Source organism: Panthera pardus, unplaced genomic scaffold (genome assembly GCF_024362965.1).
Source record: "Panthera pardus isolate Hobbes unplaced genomic scaffold, ASM2436296v1 HiC_scaffold_10, whole genome shotgun sequence".
NCBI classification, from domain to species: Eukaryota; Metazoa; Chordata; class Mammalia; order Carnivora; family Felidae; genus Panthera; species Panthera pardus.
In genome coordinates this window covers 63,436,528-63,452,950 of record NW_026526655.1, presented here as the reverse complement: position 1 = coordinate 63,452,950, position 16,423 = coordinate 63,436,528, and the positions used below count along the sequence as shown (strand labels likewise).

At 40.0% G+C, this 16,423-nt stretch overlaps 1 protein-coding gene across 5 annotated transcripts in view; it reads right to left on the bottom strand.

Annotated features, from left to right (window-relative positions):
• The window catches only part of ABCB11 (ATP binding cassette subfamily B member 11), a 90,272-nt gene that overhangs the window by 46,931 nt on the left and 26,918 nt on the right, over nt 1-16,423 (bottom strand). For all 5 annotated transcript variants that reach the window (XM_053907992.1, XM_053907976.1, XM_053907984.1 and 2 more), the window contains 6 exons: nt 16,078-16,165; nt 14,333-14,466; nt 12,544-12,715; nt 9,578-9,702; nt 7,538-7,712; nt 886-999 (listed from right to left, as the gene is read on the bottom strand). In XM_053907992.1, the coding sequence (XP_053763967.1) occupies nt 886-999; nt 7,538-7,712; nt 9,578-9,702; nt 12,544-12,715; nt 14,333-14,466; nt 16,078-16,165 (808 nt within the window). The remainder of the gene's footprint in view (nt 1-885; nt 1,000-7,537; nt 7,713-9,577; nt 9,703-12,543; nt 12,716-14,332; nt 14,467-16,077; nt 16,166-16,423) is intronic.

Genomic DNA, 16,423 nt, shown 5'->3' with positions numbered 1-16,423 from the left:
CAGCCACCAGTTTGTTCTCTGTATTTATGAGTCATTTCTGTTTTTTGTTTGTTTGTTTGTTTGTTTGTTCATTTGCATTGTTTTTTTTTTGCATTCTACATATAAGTGACATTGTATAGTATTTGTCTTTTTCTGTTCACTAAATGTAATACCCCCTATTTTTTTCTAATGTTTTTATTTCTTTTTGAGAGACAGAGAGACAGAGAGACAGAGCATGAGAGGGGGAGGGGCAGAGAGAGAGGGAGACACAGAATCCAAAGCAGGCTCCAGGCTCTGAGCTGTCAGCACAGAGCCTGATGCAGGGCCCGAGCTCATTAACTGTGAGTTCATGACCTGAGCCTAAGTCAGACGCTCCACCAACTGAGCCACCCAGGTGCCCCAACATAGTACCTTCTAGATCTGTAAATGTGCTTCCTTCTTTACTACCTGTTTCCTAGTATGATAGGAGTGCAAGGACCTTATTTGTTCTATTTCACTCTTGCAGTCCCAACTCAGTGTGGAGCCTGGCTCATGATAGCACTTATTAAGTATTGCTGAATTAGGGGCATTGTGATAGTCCTCATATTTTTTTTAATTTATTTTTTTAATATTTGTTTATTTTTGAGGCAGAGACAGAGCGTGAGCAGGGGAGGGGCAGAGATAGAGAGGGAGACACAGAATCTGAAACAGGCTTCAGGCTTTGAGCTGTCAGCACAGAGCCCAATGCGGGGCCCAAACTCACGAGCTGTGAGATTATGACCTGAGCCGAAGTCAGACGCTTAACTGACTGAGCCACCCAGACGCCCCATCCTCCTATTTTTTTTAACATTGAGGGTAAATTCCTCAGAAATTCATTTCTCTCCCCACCCCAACCTGCTCATGGCCTTTACTTTGGCTCTTACATACCCGGTCTATTGTCTGAAAAATGCTGGTGGCTGCTGCACGCCCAGTTGCAAAGGCTTCCAAACAAGAAGATGCATTGCCAAGATTTAAAGCTCCTACTATGATACCGAGGAAAATCTGAAATAAAAAGAGATAAACATAGTTTTTGTATGTTTTTGTCAATTTGTAAATAGCGCTATCATTCAGGCTATTTGTGTGAACTCAGAGATTTCTCAGAAATGTTCTTCCTTGGGAGTTTGAAAGATAACTATTTCTTTGGAGACACCTGGAATAATTTCTGTTCTACAAAGTATCTCCAATTTTTCTATTGTTATGATTTAAAAGATTACATTATTTATAACTGAACATCTATGTGTAGAACACTATTCTACAAAGAAGAATATATTTTGCAATGAGGAAGAGATCTAAGCAAGGCAGCGTATAGACACAAAGTGAGTTAGAATAGTGACATGACAATTCAGTTTGTCACATGAACAGCCTGATATGGTCTCTGGATAAGAGACCCCTGATAAGGGTCACTGAAGCAATAAAGACAGTATGATTAGCTTGATTGTCATAGAGATTGGTACGTACATTATAGATTTGCTACTAATGCTATATTATTGCTACTAGTAGACTATTTATTTAGGATAACTATTAGTACTAGTAGGAGGAGGAGGAGAAGGAGGAGGAGTTTTCCTAATGTATATTTCTAAGTGATTTACCTGCTTTACTTCATTTAATTTTTACAACAGAAGAGAAAACCAAGGTGTATGGAGGTTGCCTAACTTACTCTACATGAAAACACGTATTAAGTGGGAGAGCAGTATTTGAACCCAAGCTCTTGCCTGACAACCTGTCTAGCAAACAGGCCCACCTGCTGCTGGTGGCATGTGGTTGGTATGGCCAGGTTCTTTGCGATGCTGAGGAAGCTGTCCTTAAACTCACCAACCCAGTCATTTCATTAAGTTAGGGGAAGGCGAATTTATCATGACCAGATGTTCCTACCAAATAACACTGTGTTTTTATCAGCGCTGTTTATAAAGGAAGAGGCAATGAGGTAATTTGTCATGTGCCTCTAGGAGGAGCACAAGACTCCTTTTGACCAAATGGGACCAGTCATGTAACTTTCATGGAGGATATTTCATTGGCCACCATCCGTTGGGGACAGGAGTTATTTCCTGAACTGAAAACTGGCTGCTGCCTGAATGTTTGAATGTAGTCTTCTTCAGGCAGCCAAATGATCCTAGTCTGTGACGGTTTCCCTGTCTTCCTTTGGTCTTGTGTCTGGACCAGGAGACTCCTCAGAGCCTCCCAGCCGCCTCCCTTCCTCTCAAGTAACCTCCACTCCGCATATGATGATGTGCACCAGTCCCCCCTTGCCTTCTTCCTGAATTCCCCACTCCATGAATGAGACAGACATTCTCTCCTCGTCTTTCTTGTTCCTCTTCCTTAATTACAGAAGGCAGCTCCTCCCAGGGGCAGATTACTTCATATTTCAAGCCGCAATTTCTTTATCGGTAACACAGGGATATTAACAGTATATACCTCATGGGACTGTTATGAACATGAAATGAAATAATTAGTTTAAGGTGATAAATCCAGTGTTAGCCACATAAATCATAGTGATGATGTTAAAAGAAGCAAGATTGCACACTTAAGAAATGATAAAGTGAATAGAGGGAGAAGTACTTCTGTAAATTGGGTTAAGACCACCTTTATCAGAGGCCTTCCCACCTAAACAAAAGATGCTTTCCAAATGTCCTAGATCAGGGCTCAGCAAACAGTTTCTATAAAGGACACCTAGTAGATATTTTAGCCTTTTCAGGCTATATGAGCTCTGAAGCAATTACACAACTCTGCTATGTAGTACAAAAGCAGCCATAGACAATAGAGAACAAATAATTATGGCTGTGTTCCAATAAAACTTTATTTACAAAAACAGGCATCAGGCTGGATTAGACTGGCGGGCCATAGTTTGCTGACCCCTGTCTAGATCCTAGATTGAATCACTAGGGGCCTAACCTGAGGTTTGCAGTCAAACCTTGCTCAGCCTGGTTTTGCAGATGTCTCTCTCAGAGTTCATAGGGAAAGAGTGAGTGAGACAGAACAGAGACATGTACTGATATTATCACAACAGCCAGCACCCATTCCAACAGATGATCATTTCCCACCCCAAACACTGCACTCTAACCAGGGGATGGCAGTGTCAGAAGAGGCAAAAGAGACCACTGGGGAATAATCTGTGGGTGTGCTGTGCTGGGGAAAAGGGGATCTGTGGCTCCTTGGAAGATAGATCCAGAAGAAGAAAACACTGGCTAATGAGTCAGGCCCTAGAGACATAGTCACCTGAGTTTATATCCCACTCCATGCCCCTCAGCACATATTTGTCAACCTCATGGCTCCATTTCATCTTTAATGACATCAATACAGAATGAAGCTTTGATATTACATATTGTATTTATATGAAATATGTCATTTAGTGCTTGACACCTTATACACTCTGAATACCGTTACCCTCTACTGCTGCTGTTATTTTTTACTATTGAGTCCTGAAACCTGGGAAGCGTGAAAAAGCAGCCTTCTGCACTCTGCAATTCGTTTTCATCTCCTCTCTCAATAGATCACAGAGTTTGTTTTTTGTCTGGGTACAAGTGGTACTAATCACAGTCATTTATGTGAGCCACTTACCATGTATGCCCAATTACCATGCAGCCAATAATGACTCTGTGCATGAAAAACATATTAGATTAACCGGATTGTTAATTAATTTAGTGGAGTACTAACACTCACCTCAGCTCACGTATACTGAGGCTTCAGAGTTTGCTACTCAGAAGTATGGTGAAAAATGTGCCTGCGCACATGAGTGAAAGAAAGAGAAAGATGGAGGGAGGGAGGAAGGGAGAGAGAGAGAGAAAGAACAATCAGTGATTATGCTGTTCATGGATTTCTCCATTTTCCCAAAAGGAAATTTCTAAAGGTGTAAGCAGAGGCTTGCAAGAAGACATTCGAGTATGAGGTAAGGTTAATCATTGACGATTAAAATGTTGGAAACACATAGCATTCCACATCTGCATATAGTAAGTACTCAGTTAAATTATTTACAGAAAGTATAGAGTGAACACTTGAAGCTGAGGAGTGTCAAATGAGTTAAACAAGGAGGCCATTAGGCTGAGGCAGATTTAATACCTTAGCAACCTGCATAAGCAAACCAAAACTTCAGCTCAAATGCCTTAAGGTCCAGAAATCAAAAACCTGAGGACAACCAATCACAAATAGTCAATTAAGCTTCCCCGGGGAAGGCAACTGCTTAAGGTATCACCAATCAAATAATTTTTTTTTTTTTTTTTTTTTTTTTGCTTTGCTTCTGTCTTTTCACTATAAAAGTCCCCTGCTCCTATGGGTGGAGAACGGTTTCTCATCACTTCTGGTTTGGTGCTGCTTGATTAGAATTATTTCTGCTTAAATAATCTCCTAAAATTTTGAATATACCTCAGTCTATTTTTTAGCAGAACCATAAAATTGGATTCCTGCTACAGAAGTAACCAAGGGGATTTTAAATTCAGTGTTTCCAATTGGAATTGTGTAGTATTTAATTTTCAATTTACCAATTCATTTTTCCCTCTGAAATGTTATTTGGGCACACCTCTGTCCTCTCTGTGCAGGCATGGTATGAAAAGAAAGAGGTCTTTTCTCAATGCATGTTTTTCTGCAGAATGAGCAGATATAAGCAGCTGGGACTCATAAATGTTGAAAGTTCTTAAGAGTCATTAGATCAATAAAGACCAGGGACTTTATAGTCGGGTTTCATACCCGCAATACTTTCACTGGTTATCCTTTTTTTTTTTTTCCAATATATGAAATTTATTGTCAAATTGGTTTCCATACAACACCCAGTGCTCATCCCAAAAGGTGCCCTCCCCTCCCTCCCACCCCCCGTCAACCCTCAGTTTGTTCTCAGTCTTTAAGAGTCTCTTATGCTTTGGCTCTCTCCCACTCTAACCTCCTTTTTTTTTTTTCCTTCCCCTCCCCCATGGGTTTCTGTTAAGTTTCTCAGGATCCACATAAGAGTAAAACCATATGGTATCTGTCTTTCTCTGTATGGCTTATTTCACTTAGCATCACACTCTCCAGTTCCATCCACGTTGCTACAAAGGGCCATATTTCATTCTTTCTCATTGCCACGTAGTACTCTGTTGTGTATATAAACCATAATTTCCTTATCCATTCATCAATTGATGGACATTTAAGCTCTTTCCACAATTTGGCTATTGTTGAGAGTGCTGCTATAAACATTGGGGTACAAGTGCCCCTATGCATCAGTACTCCTGTATCCCTTGGGGCTATTCCTAGCAGTGCTGTTGCTGGGTCATAGGGTAGATCCATTTTTAATTTTTTGAGGAACCTCCACACTGTTTTTCAGAGGGTTTCACTGGTTTTTCAAATATGCAAAGCTGGGGGCACTTAGATGGCTCAGTTTGTTGAGCATCAGACTTCGGCTCAGGTCATGATCTCACAGTTCGTGGGTTCGAGCCCTGCATCAGGCTCACTGCTGTCAATGCAGAGCCCACTTTGGATCCTCTGTCTCTCTCTCCCTCTGCCCCTCCCTCACTCATGCTTTCTTTCAAAAATAGATGAATAGACATTAAAAAAAAGTTTCCAAATGTGTAAAGCTGTATTAAAGTTGTTAAGAAAGGGGCTAAATTAGGGGCGCCTGGGTGGCTCAGTGGGTTAAGCGGCCAACTTCAGCTCAGGTCATGATCTCGCGGTCCGTGAGTTCGAGCCCCGTGTCGGGCTCTGTGCTGACAGCTCAGAGCCTGGAGCCTGTTTCAGATTCTGTGTCTCCCTCTCTCTGACCCTCCCCCATTCATGCTCTGTCTCTCCCTGTCTCAAAAATAAATAAAACATTAAAAAAATTTAGAAAAAAAGAAAGAAAGTGGCTAAATTATAATGATAGCAATATTTTCCATCTATACTGCTCTTTTAAGGTTTACAAAACACTAACATGTATAATCATATTTAATTTTTTAAACAAAATTCAAGTGATGCCAGTTGTTCATCTTGCAAAGAACTGAATTTTGAAAAGTTATTCTTAGTGTATTATCATGCTCTTATGAAATAAAGTCAGTAGCTTAGATTGATTATGCTTTGGCCTCTGATAATCATTTCAATTTGTAAATAAAATTCTGTTCTACTTTCCCTAGAAATGTATTTCTACTAAAGCAGTAGACCTCAAATTACAGGCTATCAGCTAGCAAATGTCTATGTAAGATTTTGGCATTTTTCATTATTTTTTTAAAATGTTTATTTATTTTTGAGAGAGAGACAGACAGAGCGTGAGCAGGGGAGGGGCAGAGAGAGGGAGACAGAATCCGAAGCAGGCTCTAGGCTCTGAGCTGTCAGCACAGAGCCCTACGTGGGGCTCAAATCCACGAACCACAAGATCATGACCTGAGCCAAAGTCGGAGGCTTAACTCACTGAGTCACCCAGGCACCCCTACATTTTTTATTATTTAATTGGCGTCTGTCTTACCTATAATCTAGGGCCAAAATATTTTATTTAAGAATCTTAGGTGAAACTGCTTCCTATGTCCATGCTTTTAAAATTAATATACTTAATTAAACAATTAATAGGCCAAATGAAACGTGCATTTCATGTTTTATCTCCCTGACCTCATGGGGCTTAGTGTGTGAGGGCAGGAAGGGGTGGTAACAAATTGTAAATAAACCCAAATGTTCGCTTTCATTCAAGCCCTCTGAAGGAAAAGTTCAGCAAGCCATACAAGAAAATAAAAGATTGATGAGTGTGGAAATGCCTTCTGTCTGAGAATCAGAACAATGGCAAGAGTCCAGCGGTAATGAGAGGTGCTGTAAGCTAAGGAAGAAAGCCCTTGGGTTAATGAGCTTTATCTCACCCTATCCTGGTATTCACCATGCATGTCGCTTGTCTTTTGTAGCACCCGTTTTCTTCTGCCATTAGGCACTGATGTGATTGTTTAAGTATTGCTTTTCTTCCCCACGAAATGATAAGTTACATCAGGAAAAGATCACATTTCTTTTATCCACTATTGAATCCTCTGCACTTTGTATGGGTCTGGCATATCATACATGCTCAATAAGACTTTTTTTTTTATACTCAATAATTCTTGAAAGAACAACTGAAAAAAATACTGAAAATTAAAGTAGCCATGGCATTCGTGAGAGCACGGCTATAGCACAAGCGAACAATAAAAATGGTGGCATTGCCTGTTCAGTTGAGGGTATTACTGGCTTGGTATTTTAGTAACTCATTATGTTTCACAAATACGTCCATTAGCACATATCTTGTACTATTATGAAACTTAACTACATGAGCTGTTAACTTTCAGCTGAGAGATCAACGACTTCCCATTTTCATGGCATATTATCTTTTGGACTCAGAAAAGTCATTGTTTTACAGCTATAAAATCCTTAGTTAATTGGAAATCATTAAATTTCTGGTCTCATCAAGTCAAAGGCTCAGCATTCCTTTACTATAAAATGTGTAGGTTTTGCTTGTTTCTGCAGATGGACTCCACCAAATCATTGATGCTTTCCCCCCCTCAGATACTAAAGGAATAAACAAAACACCTTAACTATGGGCTTTTCCGAGATGCCAGCAGGAGATGCTATGTCTAGGCTGCTCAGATCTAAGTACCTGGATGAGCGTTCCTGCCGTATATTCTTCATCATCGAGGACAAGTTTGGAGCCATACCAGAAGGCCAGTGCATAGCAGAAGAAGATGAGACACCACATGAATCCAGTAAAGAATCCCATCACTATCCCTTTTCTAATTCCCCAACGCTGGGCAAACACAAGATTTTTCTCATATCTGTGAAGAGAAAGCATTTGAGTCTATGCCAGCAGCAGCAACTCAAGTCAAAATATTCAAAATAGGCACAGGGCAGTGCTTATACTCAATGATCATAATAAAATCACCCCAGACACATAGCGCCTTCATGGGAAGAAAATGACGATCACGTCCACGTAGTTATTTTGTTTCTTTCAACCCGGCAGTGAAACATGTTGAAGGAATGATGCCTAACAAAGCCTCATGGTTGGTTGATCACCTCTGGGATGAGAACAGTGTGAGGACAGTGAGAACTTTACCCCAAGAGAAAAGAATTTTCAACACAAATGTTTGGACATAGGGGATCTAGTACTATTTGTGCTTGAACTGTTTTATTAAGTCATGTGGCATGCTTTCTATCAGCAAATGATGTAATTGTTTCCCCTAGGTTTGAGACCTGTGTTTGCACCAACTCATCTCCATACACCTATCTGACCTGTGACCAAGAATGCTATGTTGTAACATGACCCATGGGGTTCACAGCCACAGGACGGGGATAACTATGTAGATATCCAATTCAAGCACTAAGCCCCAGTGATTCTATACTCTGGCCATTAATAACTGGCATGGTCTTAAAGTTCAGACACTCTGTAACTGCCTTCTTTTATCCCGAAAAATAAATTCATGGAGAAAATTTCCCATTTCATGGGACAAAAATGAAGGTCTATTCTATGTTACCATTTTCAAAACATTTACATTGCTACTTTTATCAACAATGATTAATATCTTTCATGGTGGAGGAAGTATGCTACTGAAATTTGTTATGAGAAACAAGGTAACTTCACTCTATAAACCAAAAGACACAAAACAAAAACAAAAAATAAGAAAAGAAAAGAAAAGAAAAGAGGCTAAGTAGAGATTGTAGATTCTCTTTTCTCTTTGGTAGCAACTGAGAATGACATCATCATACTAGATCTACTCATTAAAAAGAGTTTAAACTGGAGGCTATTTTATAAAATCAGTACCTGGCATATGGAATGCACTTAAGTACTAAATAAATGGAAGAATAAACAACATTCTTGACAACTGTGCTGGTTTACTCATTTAGGTTTTTATTTTTATTAAGAACTAATCTTCCAGATGGGCACCTGGGTGGCTCAGTCGGTTGAGCATCCGACTTCAGCTCAGGTCATGATCTCAATGTTCTCAAGTTTGAGCCCCGCATCAGGCTCTCTGCTGTCAGCGCAGAGCCTGCTTTGGCTCCTCTGTCTCCCTCTCTCTCCACCCCTCTCACACTCATTTTCTCTCTTCCTCCCTCTCTCTCTCTTTTTTTACAATAATGCTTACACCTAAAAAGAATTTAATGTTTATTTATTTTTGAGAGAGAGAGACAGAGCACTAGCGGGGAAGGGGTTGAGAGAGAGGGAGACACAGAATTTGAAGCAGGCTCCAGGCTCTGAGCTGTTAGCACAGAGCCTGATGTGGGGCTTGAACTCAGGATCCAACCATGAGATCATGACCTGAGTCGAAGTCTGATGCTCAGCTGACTGAGCAACCCAAGTGTCCCCTGCAACTGCATTTCAGATCACTCCGTGATCTAAACAGTGTTACCAAGGTTTAGCGTGTGTATGTATCCACCACCACAGTTGAAATAAATATCTAACCTAAAATAGCTTTCTAAACATCTCGCACTATAACATTTTCAAAAACACACAGCTAAAGGCTTGGGGGTCCTTGTAATGCTAATGCCCCATCTAATTGCTCCCAGCGGCCTCTCAAACAAAAGCTCCCTCAGGGTAAATAAACCTAGGTAAAAATCTGCCACTTTGCGCAAAATGGGGAAGATTTCAGGGTGGTATGCCAATCAACAGAATTCTGGAAAGTGGCAGACATTTCAACGAACCAACCTTTCAACCTCTTTTTTCTCACCACCAAAAGCAGCCACTGTTCGAATAGATGAGATGACTTCATCAGCCACTGACCCTGCTTTGGCATAGGCCTTCAATTCATAGTCAGTAAACTTGGACAAACTCTAAAATCCAAAAGAAGAAAACAAAACGTGAAGACCAGGTAATTAGGTAAGTCAACCTGTCACTCAGTAAACATGTGGTGGGTGTTACCAATACAAAACTAGATTCTCGCTGTTACAGTGTTCACCAAGGAAAGAATTGCATCCAAGTTTGATCTCTGTTAAACCCCATCCATGAGTGTTTGGTTGCCAGCTTATGAAAATGATTCCATTAGAAGTCAGCCTCAAAAACCTCTCAGAATAAGTCCCAAAGAGGGCATTCAGTGAGACCACAGTGTTTCACTCATTATGCTGATGAAGGTTTTAAGTGAAACTGTGTCCCATTTCATTACTATTGGCCACAGACCATTGCACAGTTTGTGGACAAACACCAGAGACAGAGACTGGTGGTCCGTGCAGGTGCCATGTTAGCCAGTAGAATGGGGGAGAGGTCCTGAGTATGCAAAGGCGTGATGCCACAGAGGTAATTCCACAGGAGAAAGCTCCAGATTAATATTACACCATTTGACTCAACTATAGGGGCTCAACTAGCTTTGCTCTTTACAGAAGGAACTAAAAAGACATTGCCTTTAATGTTTAACAAATTACTTTTTCTAAAATTGGACTTGGATTGAGTTCTAATTAGAATTAATCACCAAAGAAATCCCTGTCACAGATGAAGATACCAAAATGAATAAAAGCAAATATTGTAAAAGATCGACTAACTCAGAAATCTAAAAAATTTATACTACCCAGACCAAAGGAGTTTATCTTCCAAGTTTTTCCAAACTCTTAGCAGCAAAAACCTTCACGAACAAAATCTTAAATGGAGGTTTCGGGTACAAAATAAGTAAGTGTATAATTTTGTTATAATATATTTATGTTACAAGTGCACACTTCGTAAGTTGTGAATTGAAAAGGCAACAATAGGGAAAGTAGGTCTATTTTCATCAACATTAAAATCTGAATTTTACGGACATTACCAATGACGCTGCGGTTTTTACCACAACCTTCTTTTAACTTATTTCTAAATTATTTATTGAGGAAATCAAGTAGTTGTGAATGTTCATAGTTTTATTGTAATGGCTCATGAAATAATCTCAGGATACTTCAGTAAAATTGATACAAGAGTTTAAAAAATGTGTATGGGAAAATATTTAACGATCACTCATGTTTCTCCTGGTTAAATATAAAAGACACAGGCATAAAAACCCACAGTAATGTGTAATATTGATATATTGCCCCCTCCTGCTTTTTCTTTTTTTTTTTTTTTTTTTTTTTTTTTTTGGTGTGTGTGTGGGGTGGGGGGGAGTCCTGCTCTTGAATTAGGCCTAGTGAAATTGCTTGCATCATTTTACACAAACATGCACAGACTTGAATTCAAGAAGAAACCAGTGCAGAGTTACAGCATTGCAAATCAGTGACACACTGACAAGAAGTTGGAATACGGGCACTGAGATAGCAAGAGAAACCATGCTCTAAGCGTGTTAAAATCAAGAGAACCAGGCTACATCTCTAACATGTTAAATGTGACATATGATCCATCTGCGTATGAACGTTAATTAATTACAGGTTTGAAGAAAGAGATTCAATGTATCGGGGGTGGAGGGAACTGAATTAAATGTTTGCAGAATCCTGGAAGATCCTCTGAGGAAGGGAGGCTTGGTAGGAAGGACTGTGGTGAAGCTTGTGTGATATGGTGGATTGGAAAAAAATAAAAGCTTATAACTCTGTAGCAATTAATTCTGTGCCAGATGCCATGCTAAATGCATAACATGGAATATGCCTTGAATCATCACAATTACTTTGGGAAGGATTAGCCTTATCTTAAAGGTGAGGAAGCTAACACTTTGACAGGCTAAAAATATCTTTCTTGAGCCAGGTGGTAGAACCAGATGATGGACAGTTGAGGGGAGTGAGCTCTTTGCTATTGTCACTCTGTACTACCTGGGAAATGTTTGAGTAATATAGTCGGTGGACTGTAGAGAATATTTTGCATATTTTGCTAGAAAATATTATCATGGAGATTGGTTTCCTGTTGCTCAATGATGTGTGTGCGGCTTTTCACCTGAATTCTATTCTCATTTACAGTAAATTATTAGTGTGCCTGATCCCATGAGCTGCTATCAAATGTGTCTGCTCTAAAAGCAGAACATAATTTCTTAATCCTTGGGAGTGTTTTTTAATAGGGATGACTCAAAATTCCTACTCCTATGTTTTTTCTTAGCCTACATACCTGGGGAATGGAAACTGATGGGGACATTGCTCAGAATGGGTCAGGTAACCTCTGTCTGAAACTGATCACACAGCATGGAGAACACAGTTGTGAAGGTAGAAATCTGCATTAGGTGTTTGTTACTGAGCTGGGTATGTTTGTTGGGCCTTTTTGAGAAAAACGTCAGAGATTTAGAGACCATAGGAAGCAATAGGCATATCAGAGAGTGGGTGGGGGTTTTGGAGTCAGACTCCCTTGTATTTGATCACTTGCTAGCTGTGTAGTCCCAGACAAGTCCCTTTACCTCTCTGAGCCTGCATTTCTTATGTCTAAAATGTCATTAAGACTTTATAAGATTGTTGTAAAGATTAGAGACAATATATATGAAGTTCCTAATAGTGCCTGGCAAAATAGTAAATGCTCAGAAAATGTAGTTTTTATTGTTATTAATACAATAATATTTATGTTATTAAAACATCATCAATCCCTGATCTGTGGAATGCTATTTGATAGTGAGGAATAATCAAACAAAGTAAACTGAAACAGTGATAATATTGACTAAACATACACAGGAAAAAGGAAACAACTTTCACATTTCTGGCTGTTTCTCAGCACAAAAGTCTTGGAGAGAAGTGAGAAGACATTCTTACCAGACCAATGATGCCTGCTCCAATCCCAATAAGAGGGCTGACAGAGATAATAACCAAGGTCAGTTTCCAACCCTGGTAAAATCCCAACAGGAACCCACTGATGCTTGTGGTCATGCGCTGAATGAAAATGGCCACTTGGTCAGCAATGGCATCATTGACTTTATTAATATCACTAGAAACAAGAGGGGATTTGATCACTAAAACTGAACTTGGTCAATTCAAATGTCTTGCTGAGAAATCCCAGTCTTTCCTTTCTAAGCACTCTTGTATCTGTACCCCGTTGCCCGTGGGAAACAACAGCCTTGCACGTTTTGAAACACTTGATACAGCTTGTGAGTTCGTCAAGTCTCTTTCTCCCTCACAGCCAAGCAAGTTTGTTCTCAACCCAGCTTTCCCAACTGGTGGCCATTCAGTGTTGACAAAGACTTTTAGAAACCACCTTATCTGTCTCTTTCTTTCCTAGGGCTCATATCCTTGGTCTGTCCTAACAAGCTCTTCCTTCCTTCTTCATACCTGCTAAATCCTTTCAGCCTCAAGGAAAAACCCACACACTGCCTAGTTCATAAAAACTTATATAATCTCCGAGGAAGAAGTAATATCTTCCTCCCTGTGTTTGCATAGCAATGTAATTAATCTGTGTATGTGTGTGTACATGTATGTAATTATTGCATTCTGCTTATAGGCAATATAGAATAGTGGTTAAGAGCACAGACTCAGGCCAGCTCTGAATTTGAACACAAGCTTCTCCTGGGCTAACTTGCCTTACTTAACCTTCTTATGCCTCAGGTTCTGTCATTATGTCCATCTACAGATGAGGATTAGTTAATATAAGTAAAGTATGTAGAATAGTGTCCATGTGTTGTAAGCTATCAGTATGTGCCAGCACTGATTATTTACTTGTTTGCACCTTTTTCTCTCCTACTAGGCTGTAAGTTCCCTGAGATCAGGAATTCTGTGGTTTATCTTTATGGTTTGCATAGAGTAAATCCTCCAGAATACTGGTTGAACATAATTATGTTACATTCATATTCCTGGGAATATTCCCATAATCTCTTGTTTAGATGGAGCCAGGAGGGTTTAGGATTTAATAGCGACAAAGGACCTTAGCTATTACCCAGAGATTTGACAGTTGTATTATAGCAAGGGTGTCTGTTCAAGGTCATAGTAAGTAAGGGGCAGAACGAGTGCTCGAATCTAAGGGTTTCAACATTTAGTCTCTTATCTTCACTATACTGTACACTGTCTCTCATGAGACCTCAGCGTTCAATTCAATAGGGTTCAATTGGTTCTAATTACTCAGGGCTCATTCAGAATGACTGGAGGGGAGCTATTCATGGCCCCAACTAGTATTTAGGTGTAAACTGGATTTAAATTCAGTTTTTTAGTTTGAATCTTTCTCGAGCTATTTTGGATTTTTCTTTGTCTTTGTTTTTATGTGCAGAAATAACCTCAACAGAGCAAGATAATTCGTTCTAATTGTATCATTTTTCCTTATTGATCCATAGATTGTGACATCCCTCAGTCTCTCTTTTGGAGGCCAAATAGCCCTAGCTCTTTTAACTCTTAAGGGCCTACAAACAAAACTTTAGTATCCTGGCTATCAACTGTTAATGATCATATTTGATAAAATGTTACCTATGGAAAAAACATGCTACCTGTAAAAGCCCAACTTAAGAGACAAAATGTATCCAAAATAACTGAAAACGTGTCTCCAATTATTTAACTTAGAAACAAGGGTTCTATTATCCAAAACTCACACATACATTAAGACCTCCTACCAACCACTTACTCGGAAAGTCTTGTGTTCAGCTCTCCCACGGAATTGCAGTCAAACCATCCCATTTCCATTCGCATTATTTTCCTAAAGGAAATTTTTCTCATATTCTGTATCTGATGAGCTGCAGCAATCACCCAAAAGCATACCTGAAAATGAAGCAAGGAATGTTTGGCATTGCAACGTTAAAAATATCCGTGGATTCCTTCTCTTTCCAGAAGAAAACGCTTTCAGTATGAGTGCTGAGAGAAAGAGGAAAGCGATTCGCAGAATGCCGCGTCATGGGAGCTGCGGTGTGAGCCGAGGGCACCTGCTGCTTGAAGCGGGATGAGCAGAACAGCTGCGGAAAGGGAAGCCGAAGGTTCGGGTGTGAATTTGGCTTTGCCACGTGTAGAGCTAACCTTACTGAGTTCCACTGACTGCATAAGTAAAGGAAAGCTCACAGTGCCGAAAAGAAATTCTTGCTCTAATTTTTGCATGCCGTTTCTGAGTGTATTTTTCCCGAGAGCCCTGCCAACAAGCATGTTTGTATAGTTTCCAGGCTATTGGACAATGATTTTCAGAGAAAGTAAGACAAAAGTTATGACATAAGCAGGGAATCTACTGATAGTTTTCCCCAACCAGATGTAGTCGGGTTGTCATCAAAATGCCCAGTGCCAGAATAAGAGAAACTGATTCATTTCTTTTTACAGTGAACATGAACTTCCTGGAATTCTTGAATGAATGGAGATTGAGGGAAATAATTATTTTTTTTCTACAGAAGAAGGCAAAAGATGAAATATTTTTCTTCTTTAATAAGGGTTAAGCATGGGGCACCTGGGTGGCTCAGTCAGTTAAGGTCTGACTCTTGATTTCGGCTCACGTAATGATCTCTCAGTCTGTGAGTTCGAGCCCCACATCCAGGCTCTGTGCTGACAGTGTGGAGCCTGCTTGGGATTCTCTCTCTCCCTCTGTCTCTGCCCCTCCCATACACTCTCTCTCTCACTCTCTCAAAATAAATAAACTTAAAAAAAAATAAGGGTTACGTAACTCCAAGCCCTCCCATGGCTTAAATCTAGAATACACTCTAGATTCAGTTTACAGAATTTGAGTTGGAATACAGATTGGTGAGATTTTAGCAATGAAAGAGAAAAAGAAAGTCAAGTTTGCTTTCCTCCAACTCCTCATGCCTGCCTTTCTCCAGGGTGTTCATATTCTCATTACAAACACATCCGCAATTGCCTTTTTTTTTTTTTTTTTTGAGTTTAGAAGAAAAGATAAAGTCTAGGGGACACAGAAGGACAGGGCATTGAAATTCAATGTCTATTCATTCACCATCTCTCTAGGCAACTGCTTATGTTTTTCTCCCCATCTGAGAGCAAGAATCCTTCCCCATTCTCTCACCCCCATCTCCAAGTAAAACTGTAGTCCTTAGGGTATCTGAAAAACTTAAAAGTTAAAGAGGGGCACCTGGGTGGCTCAGTGGGTTGAGCGTCAGACTTCTGCTCAGGTCATGATCTCACCGTTCATGAGTTCGAGCCCTGTGTCTGGCTCTGTGCTGACAGCTCAGAGCCTGGAGCCTGCTTCAGATTCTGTGTCTCCCTCTCTCTCTGCCCCTCCCCTGCTCACATGCTGTCTCTCTCTCTCCTCTCTCTCTCTCTCTCAAAAATAAATAAAAACATTTTTAAAAAATTTTAAAGTTTAAGAGCGTACTTTGCATTTCATTGTAATGTATTTGAACCCAGAGGTTGATCTATAAATAAAATGAAGGTGCTACTCACTTGAATATATCCTGTGATGAGTACTGACAAAGCGATTCCAGCATAGTAACTGGCAAATTTGATCATTTCACTTTCAATGTCCAGCAACCTTAAAAAGAAGGGGAGAATATTAAGATTCAGAAGTCGCCTCAGGTTTACCAAAGATAACATTTGTGGGTACAGAGGAATTTAAAATATAAAATACGGGTAAGCCCTCTTATCTATGTAGAATTATAATTCGGTCTAACCAAATCTCTACATAGACCTCATGGTACCAATCCCAGCAAAGATGCCTACCCCCTTCATCTTTATAGGCAGAACTAACTCATTGGCAGCTGCTGGAAGCCAGGGGCAGTAGATAGCAGCC